The following is a 16888-nucleotide window of genomic DNA, read 5'->3' as shown; positions in this document are numbered from 1 at the left end:
TCATTGTAAACGTACAGCCAAATCGCATAAATTGTTTTGTGCTTTTCACTTGAAAACGTTCTTATGTAAACAGTCCCTAAGGGTTTGTTAAATAATACAGTTTGTAAGGTTCTGTGGTCACATATTTTTACTCACCAGAACTCTCCATCCTCACTGCGGTTCTGTAATCTGCCTCTAACTGAGCTGTCCACACTTTCCCATTCTCGAGAGCTGAGGGAAACACATGTAAATTATGCTATCAGAGCAGCGATGCATCGCACAGCGCACAGAATACAGTAAGACTGTAGCATCTATCACTGTGTGTGTGTTTAACTCACTCGTCGCTCCAGGCTCCTGTCCACTCCACTTCACCCCAGGGGTTTCTGATTCGCACCAGTTTAGTCATCTTTCCCCTGTAGACTACCTGAAACACGACACACCAATAAAAACCTGTTAGCACTTGTTTTACCCGAGTTTCCCTTAATGCAACAGTACAACTTCATTAGATTTACAGATACATCTAAGCTGTTATTGCCATAATCTTTGTAACATTAAAACTGCTATTGAGCATTAAATGACTGGGTTGCAAATTTGTAAAAAGGGCTATAAGAACAAATTTCAAATTTTACATCCATCAAGGAGCGCAAGGGGTTTTGGGTTATCTGAGCCCAAAAAACAAACATGTAAAATGGTACATACACGTTTCACACCCTAGTTAAGTAACTATGATTTACACACGATTTTAAGTTACTCTCACTTGGGACAAGAAGTCAAGTCAACTTTATTTATATTGCGCTTTTTACAATTTTTATTGTTACAAAGCAGCTGTAAAAGAAAACTTATTGACTATAAGCAAAACATATAAGTTTATGCAAGTCAAAACAAAAAAGGTGAAAACACAGAAGACAGACACACAGATTCAGCCACACCCAACACAAAACACTCCATAAACGCACACAGACAGACATACACACACACACACACAGACACAAGCACAGGGGTCAAAAATCAAACAGACTATAAATTCCTATATGCAGTGTTAATTAAATAAAACTTAAAAATGCACAGTCAAACAGTGCAAAACAGTATGCATACGATGGCGAGGAACCCAATATTCCATTGGAGGAAGTGTGCATACTATCAAGAACAGGTGGTTTGTGAATTTTGAAGCATCTTTTGTATGTTCCTTGTGTTTGGCTCACCTCCTCCACTCCTGTCACCGAGTAAGCATGACCTTTGACCAGCTTCTTGAAGGTCACTGCCTCCATGTCAAACTTACTGGTGATCTTGAGAAAAACAAAAAAAGGGTGAAACATTATCACACATTGGGGCCCCATTGACTTTCTGTGGTCCACAGAAGGAAGAGTCATACACAGGTTTCGAACGACGTGAGGGTAAGTAAATGATTACAACGTTTACATTTTTGGGTGAACAACCCCTTCAATATGTCTAAAATATTGTATTACCATTTTCTTTAGACACTGGAGCTAAACATGTCAAACATGTTGCTCATACAAAACGCAATAATTTTTAATGAGATAAAAACAATGAGGTAGTGAATCTTTTTTTTTCTTAAACGGATGCTAACTCCGCCCCGCAGTGTCAAACCTTAGTAACCCTGGGTGCTCACCCTTTCCAAAAAGACATGTCTAAAACATTGACGCAGAGTTAAATGAAATCGTAATAAGCCAATGTTATTCAGTGTGAATGGCTGGAAGAGCTTACATCTATAGAGCAGCCTAGAAGTGAGCCTCTCTCGATGGCCCGTCCAATGATGCTGAAGAGATCAGGCGGCGCTTTTATCAACTCGTACATCTCTGTGACCCCGCCGGTAAAATCCTCAAACCCCTCAGACGTGCTTCCACCAGAGAGAGCCTCATAACAGCCGTTCAGCCTGGCACATACAGGTACACACACAAATGCAAATTTACAAATCACTCGAAATATAATAAAAATGAAAGGCTGTCAATCAGAGGTCATCAGAGGGGTTTTTATGTTTTGCTCTACAATTAAAGCTTAAATCTCTAATCCCCAGAATGAGCGACAATAAAAATGATGCTTGCTTTATCAAACACCACTAATAGAAAACAAAAGGCACGTAGTAACAGAGATTTCAGATAAAATGGCTTACTTGGCATAGGCCTTCTCCAGCAGTGCGCTCCAGAACTCTCCACCTTCTGCTGAGTGTACAAACAATAGCTTCCCATCCTTCACAGGCAACCGGTCATCGATCACCACGTCAACCCATTCACCGAACTGCCAAAACTACAAAGAGACAGAAAAAGATAAGCAAAACTGCTAAGACAATTTGAAATACCTTTGTGTTCCAAAGAAGTATGTCATGAGGGTTTTAAACTAAATAAAATTGAATAAATGATATCAGGATTGTTGGGGGGGTTGAACTATCCCTTTAATGCATTATTCACATGCACTGTTTTGAATGTGTGCATTTCTGGAGAATCAAATATTTGACGCTTAATTTAATAGTAACCTTTTAAATGCGCTTTTGTATTATTATGTTGGCACTATACAGAGAGAACAGACTGTCTTCATCTTGATGTGCTTTGTCATTACCCACAGGTCTCTTTGCCACTTCACTGAGGTTTTTTATAAAGAGTGAAATGAGCAGTAGATCTTACTCACTTAAAAGAAAACGCACGCATATTATACTATACATACCATATCCACTAAGATACTCATTCACTAGCATTATACCAGAAGCAAAACAACGTATCGTGTTGAAAATCATTGTGTCGTAACCAGACATGTTTTAGTGACAAGTGATTTGACTTTCCACAGTATCATAAACACATGGTTGCTTAGCAGTTTCTGTACAGAGCAAAGTTCACTGGGAGTTCACAGAATGTAAGCACAGCCAATGTATGAAAGAGAAAGGTGGCTTTTGTAAAACTGCTTTCAGGTCTACAGGATTGATGCTCAGTAAGCTCAGGGCTTAAGCTAGAATACACCAGGCCAAAAAGAATTGTAAATGTAGGCCCTGTCAGGGTTCAGGTTTGACTTACCATTCACTTCTGTGCACGCTCAGCTGTTTCCACTCACGCTCTCTTCATTTCACGCACCTGGTCTTGATTTTCTCATTACCTCCCTTTGCCTTATATTCTCCTTCAACTGTCTCCTCCGTTGCCAGTGTGTTGTTTCCTTTATTGGACATCAATCGGTCGTACCCTGTCTTGTCACTAATCTTGTTTTCCCCAGCTCGTTCTGGTGGTTGTGTTTCAGGAGTTTCCGTTCTACAGTTGTCTTCCCGGTTCTCAGATTCTTCGCTCCGACTAAGAGTTTGCCATCTGTCTCCAGTTTATGTTCGCACCTCGACCGACCCACGCCTGCTTGACTACGCTCTCTCTTCTCCCTGTACGGATACTGCATGCGCCTTGACAGACCCACGCCTGCCCGACTACGATTCCTGTCTTCTCCCGCATTACTCATGCTGTACTGCCGCGTAACTTTGTTTGCCTTTTGTTTCATTCAATAAACTGAACTCTAACGCATCTGCTCTTGGGTCTTCCATCTGTTCGTGACAGGCCCAGCCCCTATTGTGTTTAGTGGGACCCTCTGTGACAGGATTGAGAACTTGGTTCCTGAATGTCCCCTCTAATGACGGCTCTGGTAAATTAGGAATAACGACAATGAAGTACCTTAAGGTTGGGTACTTGGCCCCTCCTACATTTGCATACATATTTACATGCACCCTATATAAGTATTAAGTACATTTGTTCCATGGGAATTAAATCCAAAACCTCTTTGCTGTCAACACAATACTCTACAAACTAAGCAACAAGAATAGAATTACACACAGCTGGAACCAATGATCCGGACACACAAAATGTTCTACACCAAATGTTTCTACATCGGTCCCACATAAGATTACCTCACATTTCTTAATCCAAAATACAACAGCTGCAGTTCACTACACTTTCTACTGAAGAAATCAGCCAGGTTTATTTTAAAAGCCTGCAAATAATACATGATGGTACATCTGAACTCAGAACTTATTTCGATGTATGTGTGAATGGATCTTTCCTTGGAAATATGTTTAGCAGTTTTATTTGTAGATTCAGAAAGAACAGGTCTAAAGCACCTGAAAGTGAAAGATTCCAGCGTAGCCTCTTTCAAAGTTCTGTCCATGAGGCACCACACGGTGCAGGAGGTTATCGTTCAGAGTCAGAGAACCGATGGCCGCCAGCAACCAACAGTCACCTATGAAAATATAAACAGAGGAGTAGATTTAAAGGAAAATAGTTGCTCACTTAACATCAAAGCTTTATTAACAAAAATCTAGACCCATTCAAACTTTCAGCAAGCCTTTTTAATATAGATGGTATGTGACAAGCATTATCACAGGGAGCAAAGAGAATTATGGATATCAAGATTTTTATTGAACAAGGACTTGGTCTGTTTCTTGCGGAGCCCGTCTGGTCACCCGTTGGAGAAAAAAAATCTGTGGCCACAGATTTGTAATTTGTTCCCTCAATTTACAAATCCATGCTCTCAGATTAATAAACTGTACCCACAAGTTTTGCAAACTGTAGCCCACTCGTGGAATTGAAGCCTCTGTCATAAAAACAGATTAAGCTCCTGCAGGAAGATTAACCAATATTGTGTACCGTTTTATTTTAGATTAGATTATAAGGGACCCTCTCTAAAGCTACGTACACATTAAAATACATGTTTTCAACTTCAATCGAATTTACAGGGAATTACTTGTAACCCCAAGACTAACCGTACAGTGTTCATGTGTGTATGTCACCTATAATGCACACATTTTATTGATATGTATTGAAATAAAATGTCAAATGCAAATATGTTTTTAACTACTGAATGGGCTCATACACAAATATACCATTATTTACATTTACATTTAGTAATTTAGCAGACACTTTTATCCAAAGCGACTTAAAAAAGTTCGGGGAGCAATAAGCAATATGTCATAAAAGAGCAACAGTACAATAGGTGCTAATAAAAAGTTACTAGTTTCAACAAAAGCTAGACCACTACCTGTTGAGAGAAGAGAAGAGGGTTGGTGTACTTTTTTTTCATTTGTCTGTCAAGTTTTCACAGAAGATAAGGGATTAAAGTAGTTTTTATATAATGGTATATAATAATGGTATATTTAAAGCTCAATAGTAATTATTGGGAATGACTTATGGCCAAAAGAATGTACAGTGTTCGTGTGTGTGTCAGATATAATGCACACCTTTTAGATTATTGATATGTATTAAAATAAACCGTCAAATCCTATGCAAATAATGCTATGTGTTTCACTGCTGTATTTTCTTATACATAAATATAAAAAATGTAAAACTCAATAGCATTTAAAGGGAATGACTTCCCTGACTAACTGTAAAGTGTTCATGTGTGTGTCAGCTAGAATGCAGACCTTTCAGATTATTGATCTGTATTAAAATAAACCGTCAAATCACATGCTAACATTCATGTGTGTATAACTATTGTATGGTCTCGTACACAAATATACCATTATTTAAAGCTCAATGGCAATACATATAGGGATAGGTGCATATGATTTTATTGTTAATTTTAATACTGAAAAATCCAAAGGTTGTGCATTATAGGTGAAACATGAACATGGTACAGTTAGTTTAGTGGCTATAAGTCATTCCCTTTAAATGCTTTTGAAGTTGGGTTAAAAAGGTTATTTTAATGTTTATGTAACTTTAGAGATGGACCCTAAATTCACAAATATCGAAAGTTTAATTCCAAACCAACTTCATGCCAGTGAAAGACGGCAATGAACGCTATGCGCCACGCCCGTGTGTGTAAACACGAAGACAATTTATAATATAATCTAAAATAAGACAGTATACAACATTCGTTAATGTTCCTGTTGGAGCTTGTTCTGTTCTAATGACAGACAGAGGCTTCGATTCCGCGAATAGGCTACAGTTTGCAAGAATTTGCAAACGGATTGCGAAAGCGTGGGCACAGATTATGAATTTGTGGGTACAGATTTCACGGTAGCCCATATGGGCTTTCTCAACCAACTATACTGTATATTTTTTCAAGGCAAACAAACCTTTTGCAATGTCATTGCAACCTTTGCGAAGTTTGCAATAACATTAGTCTTAGATAATAACAACACAATCTTCATTTTTGGATAGCTAATCTTAAATCATTACTATTAAAAAATTATAATACAAACACAGAATGTGAGTCTATTTACGTGTACTGAACATAGAATGTGTTACCATTTACATGTCCTAAACATAAATAAGACCAGAACAAACAGACATGACAGCACACATAGGTTAGTTCCTTCTGTTTTTGTGTGTGTGTGAGAGAGAGAGTATGAGGATGATTCATATTGACAGTGATTACTCATAGTGGATGGATTATATCTACAAGACTCTGACAAATATAGGACAGATGGAGGGTGAGGAATGGGGTCTTTAAGAGTGCATGTATCTTTGCATGCATGTGTATGTTTTAATCAAAGTCACTGTAGCTGTGACACGTCAGAGGGGACCTATGGTTTATATATGAGGTGGACATGTTTCCATAGAGATGTATTCTATTAATTCATTTTTCCAAGATGCAATGTGAATGGTATTCCTTAACTTCCAGTTCATGAGGATTGTTTTCTTGGCAACAGTTAGCACGACTAGAAGTTGCTGACTGTTTGTATGGTTAGAATTGATAAGTCACAAAGTATGCAGAGGGCGGGGGACACTGGGATGTAACATCCCAATGAGGCAGACAGTGATTTAGTCACGGCTTCCCAGAAATGTTTAATTGGATTGCAGTCCCAAAGTGGGTGAACATTTTGTGTGCAATAAATCCATATTTCTGAGGTGAATCCAATTTTAATTAATTTCTGTCCAGTTAAGTGAAAATCGGTGAAATACTTTATACTGCACGAGTTGCAAATTGGCGTTTTTTTCATTGAGTAAATATATTTGCATATGTCCATCCAGATAAATAAGTAATAGATCATTCAGATTCCCATCTAGCATATGGTATGCCTAATGTGTTATTTTGTATATTTTGGCGAGTAGTTTTTTTGAAGAGGATATAGTTATTTATTCTGAAATGAACGGATGAAGGTTCCAGATTAATTGTTTGGGTGTTCATTTTTTACTTCATGGATGATTTGATTTGCAGATATTGCAAAAAGCAATTATTCCTGATGCCGTGTTTCTGGACCAAGCAAATTAGTTATTTTATTATATATTAAAGTTATTAATATGGAAGATGTGTTGAAGTTGTGTGATGCCCTTTTGTGCCCAAAGTCTGGGTTCCAAATGGGGGTGTACCTAGATGGTGAAAGTGGAGTGTTTGTGATTTGATGAAATTCCCACCAGGATGTCAGTCCTGTTGCTATTGTTGGTGTTTTAAAACGTGGGTGTTTTTGAATTGTCTGACTGCAAAATGGTAAATTCGAAATTTGAATATTCATACAAATGGTTTGTTCAATGTCTAGCCTTATGTCTTCTGATGGGTTAGGATGAATCCATTTGTATACGTTTTAGAGCTGATAGGCCAGAAAATAGTTGTAAGGTTGTTGTAAGAGATTTACCATTACAGCTCTACAAAATATTTTATTTAAGCAGTCTGAAAGAAACCTGTAAACAACCTGCATTTATAGAGCTTAAGGGGGCTATTGTGTATATATGAATATAGTTTACCCACATTAATCTTGTTCATTTAGTCAACTGTTCTGTCCGAGTTCTTTTTTAATTTATAAGGAAACTTAACACTTTTATTGTGAACCTCAATCTAATAAATATTTCCTAACACAAGTTGTTTACGAAGCCTCTAAATCCATTATAAATGTTCAGTCTTACATGTCTGTAAACACCTTACCAAACTCTCTCTCCGTTCTTTCATGTATTTATCTTTTATCATTTTATTTATCATTCTTCGACTATGCAAATTTGTTTAAAAAAACATCAATTTCTGAGAGATGAGCAGCTGGTAACAAAGAACAGAATGTGTAAATAATCTAAAAATATCCACCTTTCAAGCTCAAGAATATCTGACATTGGAGAGGGGCATTTTCATTCTAGATAGCAATCACTGAGTGCCCACAAAATCTTGGCCAAAAATAGTCCTGCCCCTTTATGATGTCATCCTTATGCACTAGTTGCACTGCTGTGAGACAGCTGCTCTTTATTTAATGACCGCAAGGGTCATCGGTTTAATTATATATAAGGTGCTATGTGTAAAGTAAACTTTGTTACATTCTATTATAGCTTTGGCTTACTCTCTGTAAAAATATTTGTTTATAAATGTACAAAATGGTGTTGTTCACTTTCTCTCATCATTCATGGTCTCTCTGTGTGATTCTATGAAATATATATAGTGAAATAAAGTAGGTTATTACAGTGGTTTCTTTTATTTAATTTCTATGTTCTATGACTATTCATTTCAACCTGACTAAAACAGGTTACATCATTGATTATTATTTCTAATGTTTCGACTGGGTTAACACAACACTATTTTAATCTAAAATCTCTAGATCACTCGTCTATAGATGAAGGTTATTATAGTTTAATAAAACGAATACAATTTAACATACATTTTATTTCAAATCAAATAAACTATGTTCGTAAATGTTACTTAAATTACATGAAAATTTGAAATCGTGCCACAGCAATAAACTAGAAATACAATTAGGATGTATTTGCTAACATTAGTAAGAGTATTAGCTAACATGAAATAACAACTTTGGAAAACGTAAACACAGCTGGTCCAGAAAAACTTCTTCTTTACGTGTTTTAACACTACACAAATGTTTGAACAATATAGAACCAAACAACAAATATTTAAAAGATTTAATTACATATGTAAGGTTTCAATTTGATTTCTAAATAAAACCGGATGTGTTTCTGTTTACATCTTGCGAAGTGGTCTATCATTTATGTGTATTTATAAATCTTTGTGTTCACTGTGCATTAACTTACGTTAACAGATAACAAATGTTGTAAAAGTATTGTTCATTGCTAGTTTAAACGACAAAAGCACGTATAAAATAATTTTTTTCGAACACGAATTACAAAATATTTATAAAACTACAAAAAAAGTAAAACACAACTAAAACTACTCATACTACAGATGGTGTGTTTGGTGTAAATGTTTGGTTGGGTTTACAGTTGTAGTGTCGTAATGTAAGGGTTCAGTCATATAAATGTTCTCGTCCCTGATTGTTGCCGTGGTGATGGAAACAGACTTACCCAGAGCTCCCTGACAGATGTCAGTACGAGTAGCTCCATCCATGATAAACTGAGGACGCGTGCAAATCTCCTGCAAACATACAAATACGCAGTTACAAAAAAAGCAAACATACTTTTCAATATTGCATCTTGCTTAAATTATTAAGATAAAGACTCTTATATTTGGTCTCTTTATAATGGAGAGAGACAGATGAATTGCTACAACTCACAGAGCTTTAAAATAAACTTTTTATGGCTGGGGCCCCATTCCTCACACACAGTAAGCTAAATATTCTATTTGTTCCCTTCCCCCGGCATAACAGGTCCCAGGATGGAGTTCCCAGTTGTCCATTACTGACATCTGCCTTGATGGGAAGACTAAACTAGTACCCAAGCTTTAAAGTGTAGGCAACCCTTATAAATGATTTGAGCTCTATTTCAGCTCTCGACCCAACCAAAGTAACAAGCACGAGAGATGTGGCTATTAAAAGCCACACATTAATGAACTGCTTAGAAAGCAAGAAATCCTCTGGGATGTCAATCACAGAGTTGAGATGTCAGATACAGTCAGGATTATTTAAAAGTGTGCTCAGAGGGTGCAAAAAGCCCTGAGACAGGAAATACAAAGAGGCGAGTAGGGAAATGGATGAACATAGGGTTGCTGAAGAAAAGTAGTAAGACAGATAAAACAAATCGGAGATTGAAAAAAAACATGCCACTGGGCTACAGATTGACCCTTGAGTCTAAAGATCAGCTCACCGTTGGTCTTATCCATCGGACTCCATGCGTCTTAGAGGTATTTGGGCCCAGCTCTTTGAAACCCAGAGATGAGCCAGCTGCTGGAAACAGGGAGTCTTCAAACATTGTCCTGTTCTGTAGGCACTGAGCCCTAAGTGACTCAAAATCTTGTCCCAGGAACTTCACGGCATTGTGATTCTGACCCAAACCTTCGTCTCTGTCCCACTGACTCCGGAGTTTGGCGGCCATTCCTGTGGCAATCATGGCCTCCATTTTTCCTGTGTTGTTTTTATGATCTGACTGACACCAAAGACATTTAATGTAATTTAATCATAGGTGAGTGGGTTAAGGTCTGATCTAAAGGTCCTAAAACAGAGAAGAAAATGGTCGTTACGGAAATTATTTACACAGAAAACATATTTTGGATATGTGTATACTCTACAATATAACCTAAATACAGCAGTACGTGCATATATATGCATTGTGGGCACTGTATGCAAATTTCACATCTGCAAACAAATACATGGATGACAAACTCGCAAAGGAGTATTTGCAAAGTGTACAGTAGTGGTCAAAAGCATCAAAGTATTATGATAAATGTTTTTGATTAAGGTATTGACAACATTATTTTGGCTAAGACTTGACTTTAAGCATGCGAAGATCGTTCGTAAGGAGGCACGAAAATTGGGGCAGTCACGATTCCTAAATTTTTCCGATTTCTGTACCGAGAGGTCACGCTGTGAACTTTTGATCTTCTATTGGTCTCACACACAAGAGGCGAATTCGCAGGTCAGAGTTCACCAACCTTGAACTTTTCTACGCAGCGAAACGCTAAATATCATTGGACGGACTTGCATTTCCGGTCTGTCGCATTCGCATGCGTATGAATGGAAGTCAATGAAGGTAAAGGTAAAGTGTGAGCGTGGCATAAGAGGCAAACTAAAGCATATCAGGCAGGGGCAGTTCTATACCCTTTAAGGGAGGCTCCCCTGCCTGTCATCTAAGCACCCCCCCAAACTATCAATGTAAATAAGTAGGCGTGGTAAACTCAGCGCTCTGCGATACTTTCATAAGTGCACATGTCGTTAAAACATTCAGATACGGTAGGATGTCACTTCTAAATACCACGCCGGTGCCACGTAATGCATAGCGTCTGCAAAATGTAACTATTTCCCAGTTTCCCCATTTCCCTCAGCTTTATGTCTCCCCAACCGGAAACTGCCTAAATGCCAGAAACTGACGTGAAACGCAGAAGTGACGTCAGTGGCAGTGCGTAACTCACTCATGCGCGTTGGGTCGGACTTCCCGCCATCCAGGTCCTTCAGGACTTTAGCCTGAAAGACCTGGAGGACTGCCATAGCATGGAGAGCGGAAGTCTAGGTCGATCCCTCCAGGTGGCAGCTGTCTGCGGGCACATGTGCCCTGCGACTGCACATTCCACCTGGGGGATGTCGACATAACCCTGGGCCGCCCCACCATGAGAAGGGTGCATTCCAGGACTTAGTGAGCTCCTCATGCACATCCGGGAAAAATGGCACCGGGGTGATGAGTGGCTTTTGACCACGCTCCGACCCCACAAAAAAAACGGCTGCTCGGGCAAGCATGGCTGACATCTCAGCATCCCTCTCAGCGTGAGCTCGGCCGTCGGGAGGTGGGAGCTCATAGAGATTCTCCGCATCTGATGCCAGAAGGTAGTTGTCCGATGCAATGACAAAAATGAGAGTTTGTCCTCATCCCTCTGGCGCAGGGCGCCTCTCTGGTGGACATTTGTAATGCTCTGGGTTGGGCTCCACACAGTACCTTCACTAGGATTTACAACCAGTTTCAGCCCATGTCCTAAGTACTACCGGCATATAGGAAGGGCACCTGGTTTGGGCGTATTCCTGCGAAAGCGCCTTCTCCCCTTTTCAGGTGAGTCTAGCACGCTATTTAATCTCTCTACTTTCCCCCCTTAGGGCGAAGTACAGGCATTCCATCCATCACTAAGCATTGGCATTTGGTAAACAGACTGGGCAGAGCAGTCTGTTGAAACCAAGTCCAGTATTGGTAGAGTCACCCCTGCTCAGGTGGACCTATTGTCCCATACGTAGTGACTCCCCTGCAGGGTCATCCCGTGTGTTGAATTCCTCACTCCTGATTTCCCTATTGGTGAATCTGTGACCTCCCTGCCGGTGGTTGTCCCACCTGGGTTTTGTCCCTCTACTCCGGCTGAAAAATTCTCACATGTTGTTCTCCCCACCGGTGAGACCATGTTAGTGTCTCCAGATGTAACCTCCCCTTGTGGTGGGATGTGGCCTCCGTAACGCTCTCTTCAACGAGGAGAACAGTGTTTCCCCAGTATTACGACTCAGGACAGCGCAAAGGGTGAATGAATGCCCGCCGCCATCTTCCTTTTATACCCGTATATAAGGGGCGGAGACAGGCGTGCTTGTGCCATGCGCCAAGCCCCTTGGCGTTTTAAAATTCCTCTTAGAGATGATAGGTTCTCAAGATCAAACCCCAGTCTGTCTCTCAACACAACGTCTCGTTCCCTCCATCAGGGAACAGAGGTTACAGTCATTTTTGAGTGTTCTGTTCCTTTAAGGGCGTTTTCAGACTGGGCACGTTTGCTGGGGTGTAAACCCGAGTTGATTGTTCACCGTGAATTCCGGAGCACTGGTTTGGTTTCACACTCAGCTTGATTCTAGTGAACCCGGGTGCATTTGCATCTTACGTCATCATAAACATGCATGGTGCATGGTAGAAAACAGAACACTGCTCAATATTTTGTATTTTTATTCATTTGGTGCTATTATGCGCAATAGATTAAACGGCACTTGGTCTCACTGTATGTACGTTGAATGCAGCCACGCAAATATAATGCAGGCTCACTTTCGTGCGAATTTCAAGGTAAATCATCAACGCTATCATCTCTTACATGTGTTTATCTAAGTAAATATCATAATCGGCTAAAACGCATGCGCAGGTTACTTTACTTTCTGGACAAGCGCGCACCCGGGTCCATGTGGCTAACCTCCTTTAGGGAAGTCTCAGGTTTGGTACCACGGTTCACACCAGAGTTCGCTTGAAAGCTTTCACAATAGCGATTTTTCATCCGAAGCGTGCCCCGTTCCAAACTAAACTTTAAGGGGTGGTTTCCCAGACAGGGATTATTTTAAATCAGGACTAGGCCTTAGTTTAATCAGGAAATGTAAGATGTTTTACCAAACATGCCTTATTAAAAACATGACTTGTGTGCGCATTTTGAGACAACACAAAAGCAATTATGTATTTTAAGATATGGCAGTGCAAGTTGTTTTTGGTTTGGACAGCTCTAGCATTTATTTTAGTTTAGGACTAGTCTAATCCCTGTCCGGGAAACCACCCCAACTGTGAAAGCCACCTAAGTGTAAACTAAATGACATGTTAGCATAGTAAAAAGGAATCTTTATATTATAGTAACAGTCTGAATAGTGACTCGCTAACTGTAAACATACCTCGCAGGCATAAGTTCAAGCAATACAATAACTAGCTACAAAGGGTGTGGACACTTCATGCATCTACAGCCTATATTATCAAGCAGCTTTGCACAAAAGCTGATAACCAAACGAAGCATAACAGGTTGGATGTTTCTGAATATGAGCACATTAGAAAGACATTGTATAAAGGTAGGTAGAGTCAAACAGAAAAATGATTTAAAAGAAAATGATTTACCAAAGTCTTAGGAGAGACAGGGAGATACGTAGGCCTATGTATGAGAGGGTGTCAATTCTAAGCAAGAAAATGAGCTTAGTGGTTAAGCAAACCCGGTGTTCATTTCCCCTCCCCCTCCTCTTGTTCGTTCTGACCGTAAACTCCAGGAAGTACATGATGTTTCCTCATGTCCATGTTTATTACTAAACCGTACACTAATCTTTCATTTGTGTCTATGATTAGGAATAGCTAGGCCTAGTCAAAAACTTACTAGAGATCAAAACATTCTTCAACTAAACTTCCCTTATTGCTACACGACCCAGATTTACTTCACATGCAACTTGTTTATTTCAAATTGTGGGGGTTCATATTACTTGTGTTTTTAGTTTATTGTAGTCTAATAGTGACTGCAGCTTTGTAGCGACATGTAAACGCACTGTCATAAGCTTGATTCTTCATTCAAACTACTGAGAAAGTAGAGCACTGTAAGGGTGTGGTGCGTGAGAGCCACGGAGAGCTGGAGGACAGGCTGTCAAGAGTGTATTAACACTCATTGTTAATGTGAGTGATTGCCAAGTGTGCAGATAGAGCATACAGTGTTTGAGAAGGCACCGGGCTTAAACTCTGGTTTTAAAACGTTAACTGTTCCACTTCTTCTCATCTGTTACTAAACTCTCCAGCTGGGAAAATAAATGTTGATAAAATGTTAAATAAAAGTTACTGTCACTAAGAAAATCTCACCAATAAGTATTTCTCAACTAAATCAAATGCATTTCGATTTTGACAATGTTTTCTTCAAGAATAAAGTTGCAATCTACAACTTTTGCCCCATTTCGCCATCTCGGTTAAACATACATTTCCAGGTTAACTTGCGTACTCGGTGAGAAAAATATTTCAATTACACTTCAAATATAAAATAATAAACGCAACTTCAAAACATATTAATCTCATTTGACTAAGGACTTAATTTACTGGAAGTACCAGCAGAAACCCCTGCAGCTATTGGCTGCCACCAGACAATTTGTTGTGATCATCTATTTCTGCTTATAGGGGGCAATAAGGTCTGACATATCTTAAAATGTTCCGGTAGATGCACAAAAAACATAAATTTTGAATTGTTCTCTGAAAATGGAAAATTTTCTAGACAGCCATGAGCTGATGAGAAATGACAGAAGCATGAAAAACACATCATGAAACTTCAATACTGATCGAAGCAGTCCAACCCACTAGAGAGAGGGTAAGGACATGAACCTGATGAAGCGTTCTGAGGAAGACACGTCCCACAACAGTTTTAGGATCTTTACAGACAACGAAACTAAAACCACTGGCTAAATCATTTGAATAAATTCATCTCAAAACAAGACTAATATTTGGAGACATGCTTTTACCAGTTTAAACATGAAAAAAACGATTGAAAGAACAGTAGTCCTATACTCAAACCAAAACTTATAGAGTGGACATTTACTAAATCATCATGCTTGTTTGTACTCTACGGTATGGTGTAATAATGTGGGTCATGTGGGTTTTGGAATGATGAAGCTTGGTAAACATGAAAGGGTCAGTTAATCAAAAAATGCGTAACTTTTATAATGTTACAAAATAAATAAAAAACAAACGAATAATAACAGACACGTAGAAAGTTATGTAAAATGTTCTTTCCTGATTTGATACGTGGTATAGGGTTATGACATTCTCATTCTAGAGGGCATTTTTATCAGACAAAACTGTTCCTTCTGGTCTATATTTTCCAAAAGATAATGTAAATAAATGCATCCTCTGCAGGCGGGCGGACCAACCTTTAAGTCTACACCGAAACTGACAGTATAAAACAAAAAGTAAAAAAACTTAATGCAACAGAAAAGTACAAATAGTTTTCTTTTCGGGCGAACTGTTCCGTAAAGATTTCACAACCGGTTGGCACCTTCCTGAGGTCAGGTGTGACCTTACAGGTAAGACTGCAATGTACAGTTGGGTTTGGCTGTATTCTCACAAAGAATGTGCATGAACTGTTGAAATTCTTTCAAAGTCTTGGGTGGATAATAATGACCGTTTATCCTGTGGTTAAAATATTACAAGCCCTGATTACAATTTCTAGTGTAAATATGGGTGTAGATGTCCATCTGCTTTTCATTCACATATCAATAGAGGCTTTATGATAACGCTTATAAATGTAACACTTTACAACTTTGGAATCACGTTACATTCCAAAACATTACTGTGAATGAAAGGTGGACCAAGACCGAACGAGCCCCAAAAAGTTTAGATCCAAGTTGCAATGTCATTAGATGATGTTCGTATTCAAGTGACACGACCAAAACAGACAAATCTTATTGGTGTGACAATTAAGCATCTGTTATAATGTCATTGTCTTGACATCCCTTACAGTAACCATTCACCAGTTTATCCATCTATCAAAGTACCAGAGCACATTTTAGTTAAACTTGCGGTTTAATTCATGGCAACAAAGAACACAAATATCTTGCAATGGGGATATTCGCCCACACCACAACAGCTCACCACGTGTGTTATTTAAAAGGCTTTAGATAGAAAAGACCTGCATGAATTCTTCTTTAAGCGATTCTGATTTGGGATGCATATTGCACGATAAACGACCTCAAATCGAAAAGTATCAACTTTGAAAGTTAAACACAGTTTTAGGCCATTTTCCAAAAACTCATAAATCTCTAACAAGTCACTAAATAATCTCTAACGTTTGTAAGGAGGTAAGATTGACATACAGATAGTTTGTGATATCATATTTAAATGCACAATGTAGAATTGTAAACATATATGACTTCAAAGTTTGACAAAGTCTTAAACTCGCACCGATGCAGAATATAGTCGTTCAGACCTACCGTACGTGTCTTGTGTCTCACTTCTCTGTATGGTGAATCAGTTCAATGTGTAGAAAATATAACTGTTGGATCCTTTAAACATCTGGACTTTGTGTTTTTTAATATGGTCCACCGATATAACCTCCGAGAGCTGCAGAAACACCCAGCTGCTCTAGGGCGCGTCTGCGCACTGCGAAACAACAAAGCGACGCCTCTTTCAGAGTTGTGGATTTCAGTAAATCAAAGTTTTATGCGTACGACGCTGCGCAACAAAATTACAATTAACATTGATATATGTATTAAAAATGTATACATTGAAATTATGGTGTAGAACAAATCATACATTTATATATATATATATATATATAGAAAATATAACCTGCATGAATATATATATACATGTACAAAATAAATATATAGCATAAATAAAATGGAGGCGTATTGAAATAAAAAAGAATAGATTAACATGGACTCCAT

The 16888-nt window shown here is 38.7% G+C and overlaps 1 protein-coding gene across 3 annotated transcripts in view; it reads right to left on the bottom strand.

Moving 5' to 3' along the window:
* The window catches only part of capn1 (calpain 1), a 28121-nt gene extending 11488 nt beyond the window's left edge, over window positions 1–16633 (bottom strand). The window contains exons 1-9 of one of the 3 annotated variants that reach the window (XM_079468780.1): window positions 16433–16633; window positions 9927–10271; window positions 9189–9258; window positions 4079–4197; window positions 2111–2244; window positions 1705–1873; window positions 1182–1265; window positions 318–403; window positions 136–210 (exon numbers count right to left, since the gene is read on the bottom strand). In XM_079468780.1, the coding sequence (XP_079324906.1) occupies window positions 136–210; window positions 318–403; window positions 1182–1265; window positions 1705–1873; window positions 2111–2244; window positions 4079–4197; window positions 9189–9258; window positions 9927–10178 (989 nt within the window). In that variant the 5' untranslated portion in view covers window positions 10179–10271; window positions 16433–16633. The remainder of the gene's footprint in view (window positions 1–135; window positions 211–317; window positions 404–1181; window positions 1266–1704; window positions 1874–2110; window positions 2245–4078; window positions 4198–9188; window positions 9259–9926; window positions 10272–16432) is intronic. The other 2 variants (XM_079468782.1, XM_079468781.1) reach the window with 2 other exon arrangements.
* Window positions 16634–16888: the final 255 nt, after the last annotated feature.

This window comes from Barbatula barbatula (genome assembly GCF_947034865.1).
Source record: "Barbatula barbatula genome assembly, chromosome: 1".
Classification (NCBI taxonomy): domain Eukaryota; kingdom Metazoa; phylum Chordata; class Actinopteri; order Cypriniformes; family Nemacheilidae; genus Barbatula; species Barbatula barbatula.
This window is presented reverse-complemented; position numbering and strand designations above follow the sequence as displayed.